At 45.1% G+C, this 26,292-nt stretch overlaps 2 protein-coding genes across 5 annotated transcripts in view; one reads left to right on the forward strand and one right to left on the reverse strand.

Annotated features, from left to right (window-relative positions):
- LOC141270936 (actin-binding Rho-activating protein-like) overlaps positions 1-25,943 on the reverse strand; it is a 48,094-nt gene extending 22,151 nt beyond the window's left edge. The window contains exons 1-2 of one of the 2 annotated variants that reach the window (XM_073681033.1): positions 25,883-25,943; positions 2,059-2,215 (exon numbers count right to left, since the gene is read on the reverse strand). The gene's annotated coding sequence lies outside the window, so the exon portion shown is untranslated. Of the gene's footprint in view, positions 1-2,058; positions 2,216-16,997; positions 17,181-25,882 lie in introns of those variants that run through there. The other variant, XM_073681032.1, reaches the window with a different exon arrangement.
- FAM110A (family with sequence similarity 110 member A) lies at positions 19,541-24,926 on the forward strand. Of its 3 annotated transcripts, none has more exons than XM_073682847.1 (2): positions 19,541-19,658; positions 21,182-24,925. In XM_073682847.1, the coding sequence occupies exon 2, from the start codon at positions 21,276-21,278 to the stop codon at positions 22,269-22,271; it is 996 nt and encodes a 331-aa protein (XP_073538948.1). In that variant the 5' UTR covers positions 19,541-19,658; positions 21,182-21,275; the 3' UTR covers positions 22,272-24,925. The 3 variants fall into 3 exon arrangements, with proteins under 3 accessions (XP_073538948.1, XP_073538949.1, XP_073538950.1); XM_073682848.1 differs by having other exon boundaries at positions 19,576-19,665; positions 21,182-24,926; XM_073682849.1 differs by lacking the exon at positions 19,541-19,658 and adding an exon at positions 20,790-20,903 and having other exon boundaries at positions 21,182-24,926.
- Positions 25,944-26,292: the final 349 nt, after the last annotated feature.

The raw sequence follows: 26,292 nt of genomic DNA on the forward strand, positions 1-26,292 counted from the left end.
TGTCCAGTTATGTATCACTACATTACACATGGACAAAAATGTTTGTACCCCCTTCTGTACAAGTAAGAAAAACCCTCAATAGTCAAGTAAATAACATGAAATTGAAAAAAGTAATTTTCAATTATAATTTACTAATGAAAATCAGATGTTGCCTTTGAATTATGGATCCACAGGAAAAAATCTAACTAATGAAACTAGCCTACCTTAAAGAGCACTCCCCCCATCAAAAATGTTTTTCCTCTTAATATATTGCAGTTATCATATTATATAGCACTGTGTACTTACAATTGCTCATTTTACCTTTCTACCCAGCTAATTCTTCTCTTTTCCATTAGGTCTATGACATCATGTGATTACAAAACTGACTAGATGAATCCTACTAAGCTCTATGTAGAAATGAAAGGTCAGTTTTCAGGTTAGCTTCTGATGAAACTGCAGGGGGCAGTGAAACGCGTCGGGATGTAGGGTGCTTCAACTCGTTTGCTGCCACATAAGGTGTCACCATGGCCTCAGGTAAAATTTACATATCCTGATGTTAACTTGGCTGATGTGATTGCGAAATTGAAAAACACATAGGGTGCATAACATTATTATAGTTGATTCTGTTGTAGTAATATGTGTTACACGCACGCTGCCTAAGTTCAGATAGGGGCTAGACCGGTTACATGAATTCGTTGGAATCCTGGGGAAACCGTTGCTCAGGGCGACCATAGGTTGCAGATTTATAAACGGTAGAACAGTAACATTTAATGAGGCACGGCCAGTGCAATGCAAATGTCTCTTTGAGCAACAGGCTCCAGTAATAACAGTACAGTCTCCTTTGCAGCACAGCAGTACACAGTCTATTATTCGGTACAGTACAGCACAGTTTTAATGCATACACAACCACAGGCTTTTCCTTCACAAGGACTCATTAGTACACAGCATTCTTTATCCTGCATGGAGATGGGGGGTGGGGTTTGATGAGGGAGATGATCTCTATGACAGGCTTCCTTCCAGTCCTTATCTTCCTGGCTGATAACACTGCACCCTGTTAGCTCAGGGAGTCTAACTGACCTTTGTTTAGCTACCCTCCTGACCTGAATTATGTTCCCTTGCCTTCTGTGAGATACAGATCATAAGCCATCTTTCTCTTCGGCTCCAGCCAGACAGTAAATAACTTCCCCACAATCCCCCTGGGGTGCTGCTAAAACACTCCCTGTCTCCTGTGACTGTGTTAACCCGTCTAGTTGCTGGATGCTTTCTGGAGCACAACACTTCCTGTCTCCTGTGCTTGTGTTACTTCTAATAATTTCTGAATGCTTTTAAAGCAACAGCACTACTTCTGCATGCCACACTCTGCAACAGCACTACTTCTGCATGTCACATATGAGATAGCCCCCTTTGGACTCATATGGTATTCTTAGCTGTAAGGTAGACCATAGCTTACAGTTTAGTTTGTCCATTTATTTGTGCTTAGAGCTGGTGCATATTAATCCATATTATTGGTGGTGACACTGGTAATATTGTGTATATGGCAGCTTGGAGTTGACCCTTTAATGCTAACTAGGTAGTTTGCACTCTGTCTTTTTATGGGATGTTATTTGCATATTTTTAATATTTGTATCAATAAAATTATACATTTTATGTCATTCAAGGGTCATGACTCCTTCTATGTTCTCTATAGGTTCTACAGTTTTCTCTGTATGAGTCATCAGTCACTGCAAAAGTCAATGGCATGAGGGAGGAGGGAGCAGCTGGGTCAGAAGTTGAAGAGAGGAATGATAAATGCAGGGACAAGAGACTTCCTGTTTCTACATAGAGCAGAGAAAAGAGAAGAATTAACTGGGTAGAAAGGCAAAATGAGCAATTGTAAGTACACAGAGCTATATAATATGGTGACTGCAGTATATGAAGAGGATAAAAACTTTAATGAGAGGAGTGCTTCATTAACTTAATATTTTGTTACAATCTTTCGAGGCAATCACTGCAAAAAAAAAAAATTGCAAATATTAATGAAACTTCTGCACCCGTCCACAGGTATTTTGCCTGGTGAGAAAATTGCTCCTTGTGTCTCACGTGTGAAGGCGACTTTTCCAGACTGCAAGTTTCAGCTCCTTCCATAGATGTTCAATAGGATTTAGATCTGGATTGATAGAAGCCACTTCAGAATAGTCCAATGCTTTGCTCTTCACCATTCTTAGATGTTTTCAGCTGTGTGTTTTAGATCATTATCCTGTTGGAGGACCCATGACATGAGAATCAAACCAAGCTTTCGGACACTCAGCAGCACATTTTGCTCCAGAATGACATGACCGTCTTGAGATTTCATTTTACCCTGCACACAAATTCAAGACACCCTGTTTCAGATGAGCTCTGTATTACCCCACCCCCACCATTGATTGGCACCTTTCTGTGTGCACTGTGCATAGACAGAAAGCTGCCAATCAGTGGTGTGGGCGGGGATATACAGAGCTCAGCATTCAGAGAACTGGCAGATCTGCAGCAGAGAAAAGAGTCATTGTATCAAAATGACCATAAGCAGCCCAAGTACAGTTGTGCTCAAAAGTTTACATACCCCGGCAGAATTTTTCCTTTCTTGGCCTTGCTTCTTGTTTCAGAGAATATGAATGATAACAAAAAAAATTTTTTCTCCACTCATGGTTATTGGTTGTGTGAAGCCATTTATTGTCAAACTACTGTGTTTTCTCTTTTTAAATCTTAATGACAACCAAAAACATCCAAATGACCCTGATCAAAAGTTCACATACATAGAGATACAGTGTACAGTGTATTTCTATGTTCCCTGTATACTAGAGGTGAAGAAAAAGTGAGATTTTTTTGTTCATATTAAACTACTAAAAATAATAAACGCAATTACAAAATAGTATTTTTTTCTTTTTTGTGAGTCTCCACAGGACTCAAACTTACAACTTTCAACATTACAAGCAGGTGCTAAAGCTATTGAACCACATGCTCTAGTGATGTCATTTGGAGAATTTTGTGTACTTGATGTGTATTGTAGGCTCTGACTCCACAGACAGATTATACTGATACATTGTACATTTCAGTGTATTTCTGGGTCCCTGTATTCTAGAGGGAGAATAAAAGAGATTTTTTTTTCTTCCTATAAAATTACTAAAAATTAAAATAAAACTATTATAATATGTCATTTTTACTGCACTTTTTAAAAAAAATAATAAACATCACAAATCAGCAAATAGCATGGACATACTAGGTGTCCCTGCAATTGTAACGACTCGCATAACATAGTGATCAGGGAATCGGTAAATGGCATAAAAAATGGCGTAATTGATTTTTTTTCTCTATTAAATCCAGAACAAAATGTAATAAAAATATAATGCTGAGGCTGTGTTCACAAATAGCGTAAATGCTGTGTTTTTCTATTGCCTTTTTTTCTGCACGTTTTCTGCACACACAACGCAATATTAATTTTCTCTGATTATTGCGTGTTTCCTGCTTTTCTTTTATGCATTTCCCCCCTTATTTGATGCCTTTCTGGTGCAGATGTGAAGCCTTGTTTTTAATACTTTTTTAATAATACAGAAAAGCTTTTATTCTGCTATTAAAAATGCAACAACGATTTTTTTTTTCCCTTGCATTTTTTTCAAGCTCCACATAGGAGCCTATAGATAAAAAAGCACCAAAACCGCAGAGTTCAGCAGCGTCTTTAGATGTGCAGAGGGCGGAGATTTCATGGAATCACATCCACTTTGCTTGGACATTTAGACCATGTTCACATGTAGCATAAATGCTGCATATTTTCTGCTGCTTTTTTTGCCCAGAAATTCTGCTGTGTTTAATTGTCCAAGCAAAGTGGATGTGATTTCATGAGAACTGCGCCCCCTGTGGTCTAAAGACGCTGCTGAACTGTGCAGTTTTGGCGCTTTTTTTCTCTTGTCTTCTATGTGGAGCCTAAAAAAATGCATGTAAAAACCTGCAGTCACTTTTTAAGGGCAGAATCAAAGCTTTTCTGTACTATAAAAAACACATTAAAAATGCGGCTTCACATCATCACCAGAAACGCATCAAATAAGGGGGAAAAGGCTTAATAATGCAGCAAAAATGCAATAACCAGAGTAGAGTGTTATTGCATTGTTTTGAACACCTGCAGAAAAAAAACCACAGTATTTACGCAACGTGTGAACACGGCCTTACAGACACCAAAAAGTCAGATATCATACAGTGAAGTTACATAAAGATGAGAAAGTTCTGGAAGCTCCGACTGTGAATGAATGAATAAAAAATAATCCACAGGTCCCAACTAGAGATGAGCAGTATGCACAGATGTCGTTCCGCCGGCCTTGGCTAATCAAAAGCCGCAGCGGGAATGCCAGAAGGTTAGAGATTGGCGGCCACCAGGTACCACTGATCTGGACGCTGGACCCGAGTCCCGGGAATCCATCCGCTCATCTCTAGTCCCAACTGTCCCGGATACAGCGGACAGTCCCGGATTTGGGTCTACGCCCTGAAGTCTTGGGCATCTGCTGAATGTCCCTCACTGCCAGCGCCCCTCTAACAACTACTCCATTGCAGGGGAGAAAGAAATGGAGTGGATCGGGGTGTGGCCAGAATTTGCCGCTCTGCTGCTCAGGAGGGAGAAGCACTGAGCTCCCCTGCATGAGCGCATGCACAAGGTGGAGTATGGGCTCAATTAAAAGTCTATGAAGGGTGAGGCCTCATTCAGACGTCAGTGACTTTTCTGGTCCTTTTTATTATCTCATCTGTATGGAGCATCCATGATGCATCACATACTCACATAGAAACTGCGCTTATAGGGGGGCTAAACCTCCACAACGCAGAATTGATATCACAGGTGCACATGACACCCCACACGATTAGATCGGTCACCATATTGCACTGACATGTGACCCCACAAGGATATGACCCATTGTTATGTATAAAGGGCCCTTTGTGATGTGGGTCTAGCAGTTGTCAGCTACTCCCATCATTGTCTGCTGGACGCCATGCTGCAGATCACATGTAGGTAACACTCGGGTGTCTTTTTAGACAGTCAGTCGCAAATTAGATTTTAGCAGAGATTCTCCGCCGCTGTGAAAAGAATTTCCCCAGAGACAACAGGAAACAATAGTATCATCATGACAGATGCTCCCTATTTAACTGTTCTCCATTTTCAAGATGAATGCTTGCAGTAAATTTACTTATTTTTCTGTACATTCAGAGGGTAAAGGAATCAACTCTCACTTAGTATTTAAAAAAAATAAATAAATATAAATAAATAAATATATATATATATATACAGTGGTGTTCAAAAGTCCTGCATAGGCGTGAAGAAAACTATATATTTCATACTTCTGCATCTCTACAGTGAAGCTGGTGGAACTTATATGTTTTTGTAATCCCTCATTGTATGCCATACTCATTTTTGAATGTCCCAAGTGTATAAATTGTTATGGTATGCGCATTTTTGATAATTTTTTTTACAGCATAACCATACCTACACCAGTACAGTGTGTAGAATGGTGAACAGTTTTCTAAGTTCATTAACTTCCAATGCAAGTTCACACAGACTTAAATTTTACTTTTTAAGATTTATTATTTTTTATTTAATTCAGAGTCCTGAAAAGGGCCTTTTGAGTGCATCTTTAGCTTCTAATACTTTATTGGCCAGCCTTTGCTCTTGAGCACCAACTTGCATCTCTTTGGCATTGAGTGAACAAGCTTCTGCAGATGTTCACGAGTGATGATGTGGTTCCAGGCCTGTATCAGAGACTCAATCAACTCTCTCTTGGTCCTTGGATGTTTTTTAGATATCTCTTTTGATACCTTGTGCCACAAATTTTCAATTGGATTGAGGTCCGGGGACTGGGCTGGCCAGTCAATAGTAGTCACCTTGTTCTTTTTTTTTCCATTCCGTTACTGTCTTAGCTCTGTGACAAGGAGCATTATCATCCTGGAAGATAAAATCCCCTGAAAACAGGTGTTGAGCAGAAGGCAGCATTTTCTTATTAATGATGTCTGTATATTTTTTTGCATTAACCATGCCCTCCACAATATGAAGCCTTCCAACACCATTGGCTGCCATACAGCCCCAGACCATTACTTTCATCGGATGTTTCACAGAGAAGCTCAAACACTCTGGCTGGTACTCTTCATGTGGAAACCTTCTCACATAAGACTTGCCATTATTTCCTAAAATGCAAAAAGTGCTTTCATCACTAAATAGCACTTTTCCCACTCCTCCTTCCTCCATTTTGAATATTTCAATGCCCACAGTTTTCGCCTTTGTCTTTGTATGGCTGTCATCAATGGCTTCTTTCGGGCCTTGTACCCTCTCAATCCTGCTTCCAAACATCTCTTCCTAACAGTTGATGTTGATACCTCAATATTGCACTTTTCTTGCCATTCTCGCAGAAGCTGAGGAGAGGTGAGCTTTCGATTGGCAAGGGATGTTCTTATCAATACTCTATCCTCGCTTTTAGTTGACTTTCTGGGCCGACCAGATCTGGGCCTGTCCTGGGTAATTCCAAGCTGCTTATGTTTCTGCAAAATTCTTACGACTGTACTCTGATTACAGCCGACCTTCCTTGCGATCTAGGGGCCAGTATAACCCTCTTCATGTAGCACCACAACTCGCACATGATCCTCCGCTGACAAAAATCTGAAGGCTCCCATCATAAAGCTCTACAGTATGATTCACTAGATAGACCAACAGATAAAACAAACAAACAAAGCAGATGTGATGCAATGTAATGGAATGTGATTGGCTGCCATATCCAGGTTATGATTGGTCACAAGAACCTCATCTGTGATTGGCTAATTTTGGATCTGAAGATGTAAAATATTTAGTTGTGCTTTCAATTCCCATATTGTTGCAATAATTTCAAGCAAAACTGCTTCAAAAGCTAAAAATATTACAGGGAGAGAATGCAAAATTGTATTCTGAACAAAACCATATATAATATGTCATATTAGCATCGAAGATATTCGACAGAAAACGTTTAAAACTTGAAAAATCAATTTATCCTTTTCCTATGCAGGACTTATGAACACCACTGTATATATATATATATATATATATAGTATATACATATATCTACTATATAACTGTCTTATCCCGTCTGTCTGTCTATCTGTCTGTCTGTCTTTCTGTCTGTCCTGGAAATCCCGCGTCGCTCATTGGTCCGGCAGCGGCCAATCAGCGCCGCAGGATTTCTGGAAAAAGATGGCGGCCGTTAGCGGCTCATCTGCGGGACGGAGCTCAGCGGCGATGCAGCCGGGAGATGAGCGCCGTGAGGCGCTCATCTCCCGGCCGCTACCAGCAGAAGGACCTCGACCACCGGACCCATCTGAGGGACGGAGATGCAGCCGGGAGATGACCGGCGCGAGGCACTCATCTCCCGGCCGGTAGCAGCAGAAGGACTGCCAGCGTCGCTGACCTCCATGCGGAAGGGAGGACCGGGGAGCGGCGCTGCGGGTCGGGATACTTCTGCTGCGAGCGCCCGCTCATGTCCCGGGTTCTCGCTGCGGAAGTATCCGCACAGGCAGCGCCGCTGACATCCATGCGGCTAGGGTGTGAAGGGAGGACCGGGGAGCGGCGCTGACATCCAATTGGTCGCAGCCGCTATTTAAATGTGCCGCACAAATCGGTGATTGGTCGCGGTCTTGGCCCGCGACCAATCACTGATCTTGCCGCAAAAGTTAAACACTACTGTGCTGATTGGTCGCGGACGCTGCCCGCGACCAATCAACGATTTCGGCGCCAAATTTAAATATCGGCCGCGACCAATCACCGATCTTGGCTCCACATTTAAACACCGCTGTGCTGATTGGTCGCCGACGCTGGGCGCGACCAATCACCGATTTTGGCGCCACATTTAAATAGCGTCCGCGACCAATCAGTACAGCGGTGTTTAAATGTGGAGCCAAGATCGGTGATTGGTCGTGGCCGATATTTAAATTTGGCGCCCAAATCGGTAGTGTTTAACTTTTGCGGCAAGATCAGTGATTGGTCGCGGGCCAAGACCGCGACCAATCACCGATTTGCGCGGCACATTTAAATAGCGGCCGCGACCAATTGGATGTCAGCGCCGCTCCCCGGTCCTCCCTTCCGCATGGATGTCAGCGGCGCAGCCTGTGCGGATACTTCCTCTGCGAGAACCTGGGACATGAGCGGGCGCTCGCAGCAGAAGTATCCCGACCCACAGCGCCGCTCCCCGGTCCTCCCTTGACACTCTAGCCGCATGGATGTCATGCCCGCGACCAATCACCGATTTGGGCGCCAAATTTAAATATCGGCCGCAACCAATCACCGATCTTGGCTCCACATTTAAACACTGCTGTACTGATTGGTCGCGGACGCTATTTAAATGTGGCGCCAAAATCGGTGATTGGTCGCGCCCAGCGTCGGCGACCAATTAGCACAGCGGTGTTTAAATGTGGAGCCAAGATCGGTGATTGGTCGCGTCCGATATTTAAATTTGGCGCCCAAATCGGTGATTGGTCGCGGGCAGCGCCAGCGACCAATCAGCGATTTTTAACACAAATGTCCGGACCTTAGTAACACCATGCGGATACTGTGGGGACATCAGCAGCTAGGGTGTCAAGGGAGGACCGGGGAGCGGCGCTGCGGGTCGGGATACTTCTGCTGCGAGCAGTCGCTCATCTCCCGGCTTCTCGCAGCAGAAGTAGCCGCACAGGCAGCGGCGCTCCCCGGTCCTCACTAATACGATTCCGCTCCCCGGTCCTCACCAATACGATTCGCTGATTGGTCGCGCTTTCCGCACGCGACCAATCAGTGACCTTGGCGCTAAAGTTAAACACCGCTCTGCTGATTGGTCGCGGCCGCTGCCCGCGACCAATCACCGATTTGGGCGCCACATTTAAATAGCGGCCGCGACCAATCACCGATCTTGCCGCCACATTTAAACACTGCTCTGCTAATTGGTCGCGGATGCCGGCCGAGACTAATCAGCATTATTGGCGCCAAATTTAAACACCGCTCTGCTGATTGATCGCAGTCGCTGGCCGAGATCAATCAGCAGTATTGGCGCCAAATTTAAACATCGCTCTGCTGATTAGTCGCGGTCGCCGTCCGCGACCAATCAGCAATATTGGCGCAAAATTTAAACACCGACCAAATCAGCGAGCTTGGCGCCAAATTTAAACAACGCTCTGCTGATTGGTCGAGGCCGCCGGCCGCGACCGATCAGCGATTTTGGCGCCAAATTTAAATCCTGCTCTGCTAATTGGTCGCGGATGCCGGCCGAGATCAATCAGCAGTATTGGCGCCAAATTTAAACACCGCTCTGCTGATTAGTCGCGGTCGCCGTCCGCGACCAATCAGCAATATTGGCGCAAAATTTAAACACGCGACCAATCAGCGAGCTTGGCGCCAAATTTAAACAACGCTCTGCTGATTGGTCGAGGCCGCCGGCCGCGACCGATCAGCGATTTTGGCGCCAAATTTAAATCCTGCTCTGCTAATTGGTCGCGGATGCCGGCCGAGACTAATCAGCATTATTGGCGCCAAATTTAAACACCGCTCTGCTGATTGATCGCAGTCGCTGGCCGAGATCAATCAGCAGTATTGGCGCCAAATTTAAACACCGCTCTGCTGATTAGTCGCGGTCGCCGTCCGCGACCAATCAGCAATATTGGCGCAAAATTTAAACACCGCTCTGCTGATTGGTCGCGGTCGCCTTCCGCGACCAATCAGCAGTATTGGCGCCAAATTTAAACCCCGCTCTGCTGATTGGTCGCGTTTGCCGGTCGCGACCAATCACCAGTATTGGCGCCAAATTTAAACCCCGCTCTGCTGATTGGTCGCGGTGGCCAGCCGCGACCAATCAGCGATTTTGGCGCCAAATTTAAACCCCTCTCTGCTGATTGGTCGCGGTTGCCGGCTGCGACTAATCAGCATTGTTGGCGCCAAATTGCCGGCCGCGACTAATCAGCATTATTGCCGCCAAATTTAAACACCGTTCTGCTGAATGGTCGCGGCCGTGACCAATCACCATTATTGGCGCCAAATTTAAACACCGCTTTGCTGATTGGTCGTGACCGCCGACGGCAACCAATCAGCATTATTGGCGCAAAATTTAAACCCCGCTCTGCTGATTGGTCACGTTCGCTGGCTGCGACTAATCAGCATTATTGGCGCAAAATTTAAACCCCGCTCTGCTGATTGGTCACGCTCGCTGGCTGCGACCAATCAGCATTATTGGCGCAAAATTTAAACCCCGCTCTGCTGATTAGTCGCGACCGCCGGCCGTGACCAATCAGCGATATAGTCGCCAAATTTCAACACCGCTTTGCTGATTGGTCGCGGTTGCCGGCCGCGATCAATCAGCGATTTTGTCGCCAAATTTAAACACCGCTCTGCTGATTGCACCCGGTCTGCCGCATACATATTCTAGAATACCCGATGCGTTAGAATCGGGCCACCATCTAGTATATATATATATATATATCCTCACACTAGCAAGCAAATAATGGATTATCAGGACACATAGCCTGCTAAAATCTTCATGTGTAAGTGGTGTAAACTGAGTATATGAAATAATAATAATTTATTATTATTATTATTAATAATAATAATTACGTAGACTGCCACCTACAGGTCAGAAGAAGCAACACAACTCATAGAGAAGAAACAAGTTCCAGCAGCGCCTTTTGTATGTCGCAATATCAATGCTGCTCTTATTGTATGACGACTTCCGGAAGACGTGCTCTATAAAGTATGTAAGTACTAAAAGCTGACATTGTAATCCTCGTCCTGCTAATGTTAGCATTTTTATATCCTCTTATTTTGTCTGAGACAATTAAAAAAATACATTTAATTATCAGCTAGAGGCAGATTGTAGGGATGAGGTTGGGTGAAAGGTTCTTTATAAAGCTTTTCTTCAATATCCATAAAATCATTAAATACTGGTTAGGAAGTAAAAAGTAAAAATATGGAGTCACTCCCTATAGTAAAACTACCCTTCTATGTTATAGGCAACCATTTGTCCAAAATAATACTCAAATTCCAAACTCTAGTATCACAGGGAAGAAACTATTAGCATGCTTAACTTATACCAGCTGTACATATATAATTATACACAGAAGATACCCAGGTTATACCAGCATGCTCCATATCACTATATACAGAAGATGTATAACTTATACCAACTGTACATATATAATTCTATACAGAATATACCCAGGTTATACCAGCATGCTCCATATCACAATATTCAAGATATATAACTTACACCAGCTGTACATATATAATTATATACAGAATATACCCAGGTTATACCAGCATGCTCCATACCACTCTATACAGAAGATGTAGGACTTATACCAGCTGTACATATATAGTTGTATAGAGGAGATACCCAAGTTATATCAGCATGCTCCATATCACTATATATAGAAGATGTATAACTTATACCAGCTGTACATACATAATTATACACAGAAGATACCCAGGTTATACCAGCATGCTCCATATCTCTATATACAGAAGATGTATAACTTATACCAGCTGTACATATATAATTATACACAGAAGATACCCAGGTTATACCAGCATGCTCCATATCACTATATACAGAAGATGTATGACTTATACCAGCTGTACATATATAGCTGTATAGAGGAGATACCCAAGTTATACCAGCATGCTCCATATCACTATATATAGAAGATGTATAATTTATACCAGCTGTACATGTATAATTATATACATAATATATCCAGATTATACCAGCATGCTCCATATCACTATATATAGAAGATGTATAATTTATACCAGCTGTATATGTACAATTATACACAGAAGATACCCAGGTTATATCAGCATGCTCCATATCACTAATATAAAAGAAAATATATAACTTATACCAGCTGTACATACATAATTATATACAGGAGATGCCCAGGTTATATCAGCATGCTCCATATCACTATTTATAGAAGATGTATAACTTATACCCATAGGCGGATTATAATGAGGGCAATCTGGGCAAGCGCCCAGGGCCCGAGGCTCCGGGGGGACTCATGACCAGATTGCCCTCATTATAATGTTTTATGCGCCGTGCTGCCAATGCGGCGCACATATCCCAGCAACTTCAAGCAGGGGTGGGCTGGGCAGGGGGAACCCTTGGCCGCTCCCCCAGCAGCTATGCACAGATAGCAGACACCGCCCTGTGCGCGGCCGTGTCTGCTGAAGTGACGTCACGCAGTGCGCGCCCGGCCTGCACTGCTGCGTGTTTACCACTGGAGAGGACCTGGACCGGAGACAAGCCAGGGGATGGGGACCGGAGACAAGCCGGGGGATGGTGAGTGACTGCTTCCCAATGTGTCCCCCTGTGTGTCTGTGTGCATGTATGATTGTGTTTATCTATGTATGTGTGTGTTGTCTGTTTATATGTATTTTTCTGCATGTCTGCAAATATGTTTAGACCTGTATATGTCTGTATATGTGTCTGTGTGTGTGCACATTTCTGCGACCTGTATATGTGCAAGTCTTCATGTATATACATGACTACGTGTGTGACTGCATGTGCATGATTTTGTGTGTGCACCTGCTGGTGTGTGTACTGTACCCAGGGAGCTATGTGCGGTCCCATACTGTACCCAGGGAGCTACGTGCGGCCCCATACTGTACCCAGGGAGCTACGTGTGGCCCCATAATGTACCCAGGAAGCTACATGCGGCCCCATACTGTACCCAGGGAGCTATATGCGGCCCCATACTGTATCCAGGGAGATACGTGCGGCCTTATACTGTACCCACTGAGCTACGTGCGACCCCATATTGTACCCACTGAGCTACGTGCGACCCCATATTGTACCCAGGGAGCTACATGCAGCCTTATACTGTACCCACTGAGCTACGTGCGGCCCCCTTACTGTAACCAGGGAGCTACGTGCGACCTCATATTGAACCCAGGGAGCTACGTGCGGCCCCATATTGTACCCAGGGAGCTACATGCGGCCTTATACTGTACCCACTGAGCTACGTGCAGCCCCATACTGTACCCAGGGAGCTACGTGTGGCCCCATAATGTACCCAGGAAGCTACATGCGGCCCCATACTGTACCCAGGGAGCTATATGCGGCCCCATACTGTATCCAGGGAGATACGTGCGGCCTTATACTGTACCCACTGAGCTACATGCGACCCCATATTGTACCCACTGAGCTAGGTGCGACCCCATATTGTACCCAGGGAGCTACATGCAGCCTTATACTGTACCCACTGAGCTACGTGCGGCCCCCTTACTGTAACCAGGGAGCTACGTGCGACCTCATACTGAACCCAGGGAGCTACATGCGACCCCATATTGTACCCAGGGAGCTACATGCGGCCTTATACTGTACCCACTGAGCTACGTGCAGCCCCATACTGTACCCAGGGAGCTACATGCGGCCTCATACTGTATCCAGGGAGCTACGTGGGCCCCATACTGTACCCAAGGAGCTACATGCGGCCTCATACCGTACCTAGGGAGCTACGTGCGGCCTCATACTGTATATAGATGGATATGTGTGGCCTCACACAGTATCTAAGGATCTATGTGGGGGCTCATACTGTATCTAGGAGGCTATATGAGGCTCATACTGTATATAGTGAGCTATATGGGGACTCATACTGTATATAGGGAGATTATGTGCGGGCTCATACAGTATGTAGAGGGCTATGAGGGAGCTCATATTGTACGTAGGGGGCTATATGGGGGCTTATACTGTATATAGTGGGATGTCAGCATACTTAATTGTGCTCAATATTAAGTCATACAATTAATTATAATAAATATGTTAATATTAATATTGTGCATAATTAAATTCAGCCTATTGGTGCGACCTCCACAACAGTCATGTGGCCCCTTGGGAAAATTGATCTCCCACACCTGCTCTATTTTGTTTAGCGCTATGTTATGCGTATCGCTGTACACAAGGGAAAAATTTGCACGTCTTTTTCCATCTACAGATATGCACCAAAGCACTTGTGTGTTGCTCACATGACCTATCACATGATTTGTCAAAGGAGATCATGTGACATGTCACGTGATACAACAGGTACCGGAGGGGCCCACGCCTTCTAAACTGCCCAGGGCCCTGGCTACTCTTAATCCATCCCTGCTTATACCAGCTATATACGTACAAATATACACAGAAGATACCCAGGTTATATCAGCATGTTCCATATCACTATATACAAGAAAATATATAACTTATACCAGCTGTACATACATAATTATACACAGAAGATACCCAGGTTATATCAGCATGCTCCATATCACTATGTACAAGAAGATGTACAACTTATACCAGCTGTACATATATAGTTATATACAGAATATACCCAGGTTATACCAGCATGCTCCATATCACTATATACAGAAGATGTATAACTTATACCAGCTGTACATATATAGTTACAGTATATACAGAATATGCCCAGGTTATACCAGCATGCTCCATATCACTATATGCAGAAGATGTATAACTTATACCAGCTATACATATATAATTATATACAGAAGATGCCCAGGTTATACCAGCATGCTCCATATCACTATATACAGAAGATGCCCAGGTTATACCAGCTGTACATATAATTATATGTATGTGCTTCTACTGTAGAACGCAGCAGTTTGGACGCATCGCAGGTGAGTTGCGTCCAAAACGCTGCTATTCCTGATCGTGGGCACGCTGCCTGAGGGGCATATAGTCTATTAGGCTAGGATTTTTTCCTGAGCGTTTCTGCATCTCCCTGGCAGAAAAAACGCATGCGGATTGTACATGCGTTTTCCTGCCAGGGACATGCGGAAGTGAAGCGTTCTTCACATGCATTTCCGCATGCGGGTTGACAAGCAAGCGATTTTAGCATCACTTGGAAAGTGCTTGTCAACTTAGTCACACTATATAAATCCATGCAAAAGGCATGGATTTATATACTGTGACCTTTAAAGAATGGTAAAAAATAAAAAAATAAATCTATACTTACCTTCTGATGGCCCCCGGAGTCTTTATTCGCTCCGTCCTGGCTTGCCGGCAGCTCGCGGTGCACTACACTGAAGGATCTGCCGTCACATGACTATGACGTTGTCGCGCCCCTGAGGGTTCAGTCGCCACAGAGGTACTGCACCTCACCCAGAGGTGTGGTGTCTCCTTCTCTCAGGTAAGGAGGGAGTGCTGCCCGGAACCCCAACACCCGCATTCAACACTACACTACTCCAGGCCGGCTGGAAGGGCAAGATGCATTGTGTTCCTGCTGAGCCCTGTCCCTGGCTGGAGTGGGGGGAACCAAAGAGAGGGGGAACCAGTAGTGGGTGTGGGTGGAGGATGTAGAGTAGGGGAGCACCATTATAGGAGGTATATAAAGGGAAGCCATCTTAGGGTGGCAGGACAGTGAGACAGAGAAGTCAGTGAAAGGAGAGGAGGGGAGCAGAGTCTCTTCAGGAGGTCTGCTCCATGTGTAGGGCCTAGTAATAGAGGCCCAGGAGGGGAGCAGAGGAGAAAGGCTCCGTTTTACAGAAGGGATCCCAGGGGGTACGGTGAGTGCAGGACAGCACCCGTACGCCCGAATCTGCCAGGTGTCAGAGGGATCAGGCCACAAGAAGGGGACCGGTCCCTGGACCAGCCATGTTACTCCAGGTCTCGGCTGGAAAAACCGAAGGCTTCTTCACTTCCATGGTGCAGTAGCCACAGTCTCACCCAAGTCACCGTGAAGGGCATCAAGTAGGTCCGGGAACTCCAGGTTGCCCAGAGGGACTTCAGAGCACCCGATCGGGACTGTGTGTGGGAAGCGCAGGGCAGGAGGGAGAAGACCCAGCGCGGGAAGTCGGTTTAGTAAGGAACATAAAGAAAGCGGGGGTTCCGTCAAGCACTCCTGATATATCTGAGAAAGTGCTGAACCTCTGGTCTGGTGGACGCAGTGCAACGCGGAGGCTGACACCCGTACAGTGTACCTGAGAACCTTGAACAAGAACTGTGAGTAAAACTCGGATGACGGCACTGCACTGCCTCTGTCAGTTATTTCCGCTGCGCCATCTCTCCTGCACCACAAGTCCCAGCATCACCACCATCTGCACCTACACTGCCCTAGGGGCTCACTCTGCCTGTGGGGAGCGGAAAGATCCCAGCTGCCATCCCATCACCCCCGGAGGTCTGCAGCAGCGCCGGTAACCATTACCGGAAACCACAGGTGGCGTCATGAGACAAACTGTATACTAAAACCCCTTTTTAAAGAGAGACCCAGAGTACGGGCCTGGGAGCCGACTGCCGTGACATCCCACAGAAGGTAAAAGGCCCGGGTAGCGAGTCCCCTATATTCCCCCTGGGTGACACAACGTCAACGCAGGTCCTTCAGTCCACCGCGAGTTGCCGGCAAGTGAAGACAAGGAGAGCGGGGGCCGTCAGAAGATAAATATAACATTTATTTTTTATTTTATTCTTTTTTTCACAGGTACTATGGTACCCGGGTCCGGAGGAGAGTCTCCTGTCCTCCAGACCCGGGTACCATCCGCACATTGAAACGTTTGGATTCCGCATGTACAGATGCAGTGATGCGGAATCCATGAGTTCCAATGCAAGTCAATGGCGGCGAAAACGCAGCACTTCCGCAAAATAATTGGTAGTGCTGCGTTTTTTTCCTCAATGATAATCTGCAGCGGAAATTTCCGCAGCATGTGCACAGCACATGCGGATTAATTATCATTGGGGAACATGGCAGACCTTCTACGATGCGTTTTTAAGCGTTTCTGCAGCGTTTTTACCGCTGCGGAAACGCTTAAAAAACGCATCATGGGCACACAGCCTTACTTGGATGTTATCTCTACAATCAGAGTATTGAGCTACAAGCCCAGACAGTTCTGCTCTGAGTGTCTGTGATTTTGGCCTGTGCTGTGAGTCAGGGTGACGGCAGTTATACTTTCACACCCGGCGGATGCTTGTGCCCATATTAAATCAATTAATTACCAAGAAACTTTATGAGCATTCACAACACAAGTCATTATCCGGAGCCCCAGAGCTGGATCTGACCTGTCGTGTTTCATTGATGGCGCCCTGTTTGTTGTTGAGGTATTTTTAGTTTTCTCCAAACTTTCTTTGGTGCCGAGGTGGAGCGCCTGAGTCAGTCGGCCCTTCCCCGAAATGGAGCAACGTGTCCTCGTTGAGGCTGCCCTGTCACCATTGGCATGTTGGAACGTGATGTACGCCCACGATTTACCTGGCACTTTGAAGCTCTTAAAGTCACATAGGGCATAAGTAGTGGGCATCCAGGCATTGTGATACCATGTGTGTTGGTAACTTACATGCAGTTATTATATTAGATTAATGTGCCTCATATCTGAGTCCATGCGGGTCAGGACCACTGTGTTGTATGTACGTTCCTTCTTCTCTCGGACTGTAACCTCTTGGGAACAGTCAGTCTTTCTCCATTATTTTCATAGGTTATATCACTGTTATCATCATGTCCATGGGATTTCTCTTTGATATCCATATAAATCCTTGTACTGCCCCTGGAAATTACCTGCAATTACCTCCATCGCAGTGATAATTAGAGCAGAGCCCCTGATATAAGGACTTTTTCTACCATCAAAGCTTGCGGTTTTTGGCTGGAGCTACAAGGCGACTGACGGCGACAAATCCCATAGCCAAAATCACTGTATACATCGCAGCATAATGCAGGTGAATGGGGTCAAATTGTGACCCCAAAAATACAGCGACAAGTCACAAAAAATCCAACTTGTTCTGACTTTTTGTGACTTGTTAGTTGCTTGCAGGTCGCAATGTGACTCCATTCACTTCCATTACGTTGTACTGCAATCTTTGGTCACGCAGTCAACCTCGCCCCGTACCCCCAGCCTTACCGTCAGTTGCCTTTGTTTTTACTAGTGAAGCATGTAACATAAATGGGCATCTTTTGTAAAAACCATGTGAGCAAAAACCACATTGCAAGATCATAGCGTGCAGTATTAATTCAGTTCTGATTGTGCAGCCATAAAAAAGTCTGTGATTTGCCGTGGTATGTCACTTGGTCTGCATTAAACATGTTGACCCCGATTCACCAAGCACGGCAAGGTGACATGGTGGGGTCAGACGCTCCTGATTCATGAAGAGGCATAAAGGAGTGTCTGACGAGTGGTGCGCACCTCTGTGCATCACGCCAGAAATCTTACTCCGGTCCCTGACTTGAGTAAGATTTCTGGCTTAAGCACAGCTCATCATGAATTAGATGAGCTGTAGCATCACACTCCCCGCCACACACCTGTCCTGCCACTGCTCCGCCAAAACTGGCATGAAAAGTCACAACATTTTTGTGCAACTCTGAGATCTGGGAAAATGGCTTTGATGAATCGGGGCCATAGTTACACATTTGAGCACATTTTGACATTGAGGGTGCAGTCAGACGGCCGTATAACACGGGCGACGATCACATGCTCGGACTGGTTGACGGCTCTCCTGACCCGAGGGTGACAGCTGCATAGAAATACAGGCTGTCATGCTTAGGTCAGGAGAGCCGCCGGCCAGTCCGTGCACTGCGATGCGATCGTCGTCCATGTTATACGGCCGTCTGATTGCACCCTATGGGGTTACATGGCAGACGCACGACAGCAATTTTCAGAAAGTAGCGCGACCAAAAGCATTTGTGCAGCTTGTCAGCGACTTGCTGTAGCGCAACTATTTTGGAACTGTAAAAAAAATGGATGGATCATAGATAAGTCGCATGCAAGTCGCAGTCGCATGTGCCTTGTATTGAAGCCTATGGCAAGGGAATCCAACACATTTGGAAACATTTCTGACTGGGTATAAGGCCACGTTCACACATTGAGTATTTGATGAGTTTTTTTACCTCAGTATTTGTAAGCCAAAACCAGGAGTGGGTGAAAAATGCAGAAATGGTGACATGTTTCTATTATACTTTTCCTCTGATTGTTTCACTCCTGGTTTTGGGTTATAGATACTGAGGTAAAAAACTCAACGTGTGCACAGGGCTCAGTAGCAAGAGGTCGCAGTGCGACATCATAGGAAATCATTAGATGCGATGTCCCAATGTGACACTGCAATTTCACTGTTGCGCGACACGTGTCGCCGTGTAACCTTATACCTACAATAAAAAAGTAGTTAAAATATATAAAAGGGAACATTGCATACATTATCCATTGACTATAATGTAACACAATGTTAATATTTTGTGTCTGAAGAAGTAGTTTGATGGCTTCCATCAGAATCCCTAAAAAACTGAGCCATTCATTGCACATGGACTCCCTTTGTGCTCTTTTCTCATATTATCCATATTTTCAGAGGGGCATAAGAGCCTTGTTGTCTCTGCTTTTGTGCTCATCCAAGAAGACGGACACCGCGGTAAATGGAGTCCATTTCTCTGTAATGAATGGCTCCGTCAGAGCACGTCTGAATCCAATTTTTTCAGGGATTGCGACAGAAACCATCATACCCCTGCTGAACGCTGTGCATACCTAGCCTAATTCAGTTTATACTTTCCAGGTAAAAGTAAAACCTCAGCATATGGGAGACAAGCGGGCTATGAATGGTTAAGTGCTGGAGGAGACAGATTAGTAGTCATACAGGAAGAGGTGTGGGCCTCAGAGGTAGGGGTGGAGGCACAGTGAGAACCAGGTGAGGAGGCCACAGTTTGGGAAAGAGGCACCCAGGACTCCGCAAGGATTCTGACCTCCCAAGGTAAGAGGTGAGGTGTAAGAACGCTGATATCTGTGCAGGCGGCCATGATAGGCGCAGCACTAAGTGCACATATGCATCAGGAAGAGCTATAGATCCCAATTTACCAGAGAGCAGCCAAAAGAAAGAATGTCCTTTTAGCAGATATATGTCTTACAGGAATATACCGTAGAGGGCCACCTCGAAAAAGTATATCGTGTGTGTAAAAATTTTTTAAGTTCAGGGTTATGTCACACAGCGTTTTGTCTTATTATTTTGGGGGGGAAAGCTGATGCTGTCTTTTGAGGCAGAAGTGGATCCAGCAAAAAGGAGTTGTCTGAGAACTTTCTTCATATTTCCCATTCCTTCTGAATCTTCTGGCTTCCACTCATGAAAATGATTAAAAAATTGCATTGTTACCCCCAAAAAATTGCTGTTTGTTGAGTGTTCCCAATGAGAGCAGATAGGGAGAGTAAGATGGCACTGCTGTGTATGTAGGTGGCCATACAAGGAGACACTGCTGCTGTGTAGTGTCTGAACTGAATGATGCCGCTGTTGTTTTAGGTGGGTGGCTGGCACTAGGATGGCACAGGTAGGAGGCTATGGTAAAGGTGGCACCATATGTGCGGATACACTGGGATTTGATCCCCCGCCGGAGCGCCAGGTCACTTTCCTCTAAAGCCCGGGAGGGGATAATTCATGTTTAAATCTAATTGTCTCCTTTCTCTTTTTTGGATGCTGCCCTTCCCCCATCCACTCCCTTCTTTCTATCAACCTGATGGACAGGTCATTGTGATCAGGCTGACCCTCCTTCCAGCAGCACTTATCTCCCCAGAGGAGGTGGCCGAAGCGTCTGTGCCTCCAGCCCCCCTTTCACAGAGCCGGTTTTTGTTTTTCTTTCTGTAATGTGGGTCACCGGTTGCCCTGGTGATGCTGTTCCCCCATTATTAGGAGCACATTGCCTTCCCCTGCCATGTGACAATGGGCTGTGTCGAATATTGCAACATGAAGGTGCATCCGGAGAGGGCGCTTTGCTGCTGGGTAGTGCCAGGGGCTGACATTAGACTTTAGAAAAGTTGCACAAGACATGTCATGGTACAATTGCCCCACTGTGCCAATCATGCGGCATGATGCAAAGATAATTCCAGGTCATAGTGCAACCAAATCAATAGATAATGTGAATTTCCCAGAGTGGAATTTTCCAGCCATGGAGCAGCAGTTCAGGGACAGATGTCTACAAGGGGGGCTCTATTAGCAGCGAGGATGGAGGTGGGGGCTTGTGGTTGGTAGTATTGCTGCCAGCAACTGCCACACGGGGTGGGTGGGAGCTGGACATTTTGAAGAGGTGCCTATGGCAGGGATTGGGCGAATGGAGTAGGAGAGGGTGGAGGGCTGCACGGTGAATGTAAAGAGCGGCCCGCCCTCGGGTACAGCCTGTGGCTTTGTGTGTGTGATGCTGTCAGACCGGCAAACACTTGTAAACTGCACAGTACAGGGATGAGCAGAGTTAACATTGTCTCTCCTGTTTCGTACTTCTTTTCCTGCAGGAGAGTCTCTTCCATCCTGGACGCTGTGGGATGTTAGGATTTGCCGTCCCTATCGAAAAGCACCGAGACTCAACGATACAGAGGAGTCCTCACCATGTCCGTGGGCACGTTACAGTCAGCAGGGATGGGTGCCCCTCTCGCTTCCGTCATGCCGTTCCGAATCCTCAACAAAGGTCCTGAATACTTTCGACGGCAGGCGGAGAATGGAGCTCGGAAACCCAGTGCGGTGGAGAGGCTGGAAGCTGATAAAGCAAAGTACGTCAAAAGCAAACAAGTGGTCAGCACCAAGCAAGAGCCGGTGAAGCCCGTGCTGTCCCGGCAGCCACTCTTCTCCCCGGGTGTTCGGAGAGTGCTGCTGACCCCCAATCGCAAGGGCTCCCCAACTACAACAAGGGGAGAAAATCGAGGGGCGAAAAATTCTCTAAATCTGGAGATTCTTAATAACCTGATAAACATTTGTGACAGTCCTCTGACCTCCCCTCGGGCAGATATTGTGCCATGGCAAGAAGTGGAGAAGCTACAGAATTCATCCACCCCAAGCACTCCCGTCAGCCACCGGACACCTGGCACAACGGCTGTACGCAGAGTGGATGTTCGTCCTGGTGACGCACCTCATCTATTACCTTCTCCAAAAATCCTCATCACCCCAGTGATCGAACTCCCCACCAAATCGTGCCAGCCCGCTGACAGTCCCCTCTGCTCCCCCACAGGTACCCCAAGCGAAAAAGGGAAAAAGCAAACCATCCTACATCGTTCCAAGTCCGACCTGAGCGACCGGTATTCTCGAGCCAGCGCCGACCTTGAACGTTTCTTCAATTATTGCGGTCTGGACCCCGGGGAGGTTTCGAACATAGGAGCAGAGCATTTCGTCCGGGCAAGTTCAGATATTGTGTCTGTCAAGTTCCACAGTGTCAGTGCAGAAAGCTCCGAATATGCCCAATCCCAGGTCAGCGCAGTCACCCCCGAAGAGACTACGGCGGCAAAAGCACGTATTCCTTACGGGATATCGATCATTGAACGGAACGCCAGGGTCATAAAATGGCTGTATGGATTACGGCAAGCCAGAGAGGCCCAAAAACTGTCCTCGTAGCAGGATGATGTGATGTCGCGAAAAGCTGGACAGTTTGTGGATTTGTGTTACACTATCGGGACCACCAATCTGTTTGTTTTGTAGTGTTTAATACTTTTACATGTATCTGACTGTTGCAAAACCACAACTCCCAACATGGCCTGTCCAGTTTGTCATCCTGGGAGTTGTAGTGCTGGTACAGGTGCAAAGACCCAGGTATAATTGTTGAGTTATATTCTGCTTGTATTGGTAAGTGAATACCAAGCTCAGTGCTTACCCGGACTATCAATGCACAACCTATTGCATGTGCCAGCATGCTGAGACTTGTAGTTCCCTACCTGTAGGTTACACACCTTAGATCCTGTATGCCATTTATACCGTAGAAGCACAATACATGGAGATGGACGAAGCCTTAACCCCATCACCCCCTGCTCTGCTGACTTACTTGAATCTGCTCTTCTTGGCTCCGAGCAGGTGTTGGGTTTTAGGCTCGTCCTGTGATACCTGAGCCTGAAGTCTGCAGCACCCCCTGCAGGGCAAAGCCTAATAAACCCTACCAGGTGTATAATGAGTAGGGTACAAAGCTGTGGTATATGGGGGCTTATTACATGGCATAGGGACTTGTAAGAGAATGGTTTATGCCAAGTAGCACAAACAGCATTTCAGTTGTTTTTTTTTTTTTTTAAAGCCTTGGGTAATGATTAATGAACCGTCTGATGTAGCAGAGCTGAGTTTGTCATTGAAATCAATATAATGTAATAGATTTTACATCTAAAACTTGACAAACTCTGCTCTGCTTCATCTGTAACGTTGGCTCTGCTACATGTATCTGATGTTGCACTGGATCGAGGGAATTTTATTGTCCGCAGTAATCAGTTATGTTCATTACCAGGATAAATCTTCAGTCTCTCACCCCGTCCTTGTCATTTGCATGTAGCTGAGTGGCCATTGCATCTATGAAAATACTTTTCCAATTTAAAGGGGTTTTTCATTTTTCTTTGTACGATGAAAAGTTCTGTGACTTTTTAATACTCTGATTCTCCATTATTTTCATGTCTGCTACATGACAGTGAATGGAAACCTGCAGGGTTCATCACAGTGTATCTTTCTTGTAGTAATCTCCGGACATAGCCATGATGGCTTTACAGCTTCTGGAAGGTTTCCATTCACTGTCAGCAAGCTGAGAATTTGCAAATGATGAGGAATTGAAACACAAATATATGATAAAGTTGCTAAGCTTTTTATTCTAAAATGATTGAAGATTATTTAAACCAAACTGAAAAGCTCCTTTAAAGGGGTCCTGTTAGTACATTTGTACGTATGAAGGTAGCAGTTTAGATGTATAGGCGTCTGTCCCCCAAATAAAATATATACTTTTTTTTTTTTTTGTAGAGATGTGATGTTCGAGTCATGAGAAATCTAGCATAGACACCATATGCAAATCAGGCTGGAAGAGCACTGGAGGCGTGTCAATGCACTTCATCCAAGACCACTGGCACGTCCCCAGTGCACTGCTAGCCTTATTTGCATATGGCGCCTATCTTGGATTTCTCTTGACTGGCGTATCAGATCTCTACAAAAAAGGTATCATCTTTATTGGGAGACTAGCGCTTATAAACTCATACCACTATTCTATCCCATCAAACTAAACCTTTGGTCACTAACAGTATTCTGTTCTGAAGGCAAGTGAAGTCTTCTGTACCCCATAGGTTAGACCATCGAATTAGATTCCTAGAAGTTAGATTGATAAAAGACCGAGTTCGTACTTTTTCTGTTGCACTTTTGTTTCCCGTCCATCTTATTGTGCAGATGGATTCATCAATAAATCTGTATAGGGATTGTATCTTTGTCTTTCTAATACAGAGCTCCAAATATATTTTATATATAAAAAGATTCTGCAGCAACCACTAGAGGGAGCTCATTGCAGACTGTTCTGTTATTTTGTTCGATGCGTAAACAGTATGCAGTAAGCTCCTGAGCTCCCTCTAGTGGTGTCTGCAGGTAGTTAGAATGTCATTATGAATCTCTGTAATTTCAGGGGATTTAGAGCTCTGTATCTGGAAAAACAAACTTTTAGTATTTGGGGGATATGTGTGCCTAAAGCTGTCTAATGTTCACACTTGTGACCGTTCTCTTGATGGATCCTATTAATTTTTGTGAAGTCAGTGATAACAAAGTGCATCAAAGTTATAGTCCCATAACAATTAATGAGATCCATCATCTTATGTTAAAATACACAAACTGATGCAAAACGGCATACAGTGGACAGTGTGCGGTATGTGTCTGCATTTATCGATCCATGGGAAAACGGATACAAAGGGGACCCAACTGGGGGAAGACCTGCACATCTCTGGCCGCCATCACCCTCGTCCTTGCTCCAGATTTCATGGCACACCATTCGCCGTTGGATTTTATTGACCCTGTTAAGTGAACGAATTACAGGTCAGCGAGCTCCAATGAGTGCTGTGGACATGGAACAGAGAGTCCCCTGTGATCGCAGGGTTAATATTAGCCGCTGTGTCAGGACGTGGCGGACCAAAGGACAATGTGCCTCTCATTAGCAGGCTGTGTGGGCCGCACCGCTCCCAATGAGCCTTTTGTCTTTATTTGCTGCTTCCAAACAATTTTGTGTTTTGTAAACAGCTTTTATCTTGTTAGTAAAAAAAAAGAAAAAAATGAAACTCGCTGGTATCTGATATCTATCCGCCACCTCATTCTCTTTGTTTTGGGCTGTGAAGGTGTTTTTGTTTGCAGCTTATGTATACATACGGAGCAGCCTGTTAAAGGACACTAACACGAGAGTTTCTGTTTACTATTTAGAATAATCCACTCTATTCTCTGTTATCAGCCATTTCAGGCTGGAGAGAGGCTGTAATAACTAGTGTACAGTACAGCAGGACAGGATGTGAAGAGACCTTCCTCATTCGCCCATGATCCCTACTTTGTCACGTATCTCCTGTCCGGAGAAGCTGCCGAGACAATTATATCCATATATGACTGATATCAGCAACTTCTCTTGTAACGATGGTGGGTAGTGTATACATACGCACGCATAGATGTATGCATAAAATACATAGATATAATTATATTTACACACAGATTTATACCTGATATATACACACACACCATTTGTCAATGATTGAGTGCAGCACACTCTTCCTCTACCAGGAGGTCTCTCCTTTTTCTGGGACCCTCCTGGATATACATAGGACGCCGCTAAACCAGTCTTGTTTTTAAATATACATGTTCCCCCTGCAATTGCTCATTATACATTGTGATGATATTTAGGGAATTTCCTTCAATTGTGGGAAGTAATACTCTCATCATGGAATTGTGCTTACACAACATAAGAGGCCTGGTGTAGATACTAGCTCCAATTGCATCAACCGATACACGCACACACTCATATTATACCCACAGATATATACATACAAATATATTCATATTACACACACAGATGTGTACATATCCACAGATATATACATATTAAATGCAGATATATACAAATTACACAGATAAATGTATACACACAGATGTATACATATTATACACACACTACACATAGATATAGACATATTACACATAGATATAAGTACACACATTACACATAGATCTATACATATTACACACACCTTTTGTCAATGATTGAGAGCAGCACACTCTTCCTCTTCCAGGAGGCTCCCAGTAAAAGTGGAGGCCTCCTGGATGTTTTGGGATTGTTAGCAAATATGAGAACTGCCTCTTTGTCCCATGTGATTGCCGTGCACACAAGGTCCTTATGACAACACTATGTTTGACAAAAATCTGAAGGAAACTTGTCCAACTTTCGGTAGAGCAGCCTTAAAAGGGTTGTTGGCGACTTGCACCATCTCTGGTAATTGGTTATACAAGGTATTGCAACCCAGCTCCATTCACTACAATGGGGCTGAATTGCAATACCAGACACCATAAATGGTCAGGGATGGCGCTGTTTCTGAAATGAAGCAGACATGTTTTTCTAATTCTGGACAATCCCCGTAAGGTTCCCATACACTTTCGATAA

Source organism: Phyllobates terribilis, unplaced genomic scaffold (genome assembly GCF_046119375.1).
Source record: "Phyllobates terribilis strain yellow unplaced genomic scaffold, ASM4611937v1 Scaffold_5__5_contigs__length_657084704, whole genome shotgun sequence".
Lineage (NCBI taxonomy): Eukaryota > Metazoa > Chordata > Amphibia > Anura > Dendrobatidae > Phyllobates > Phyllobates terribilis.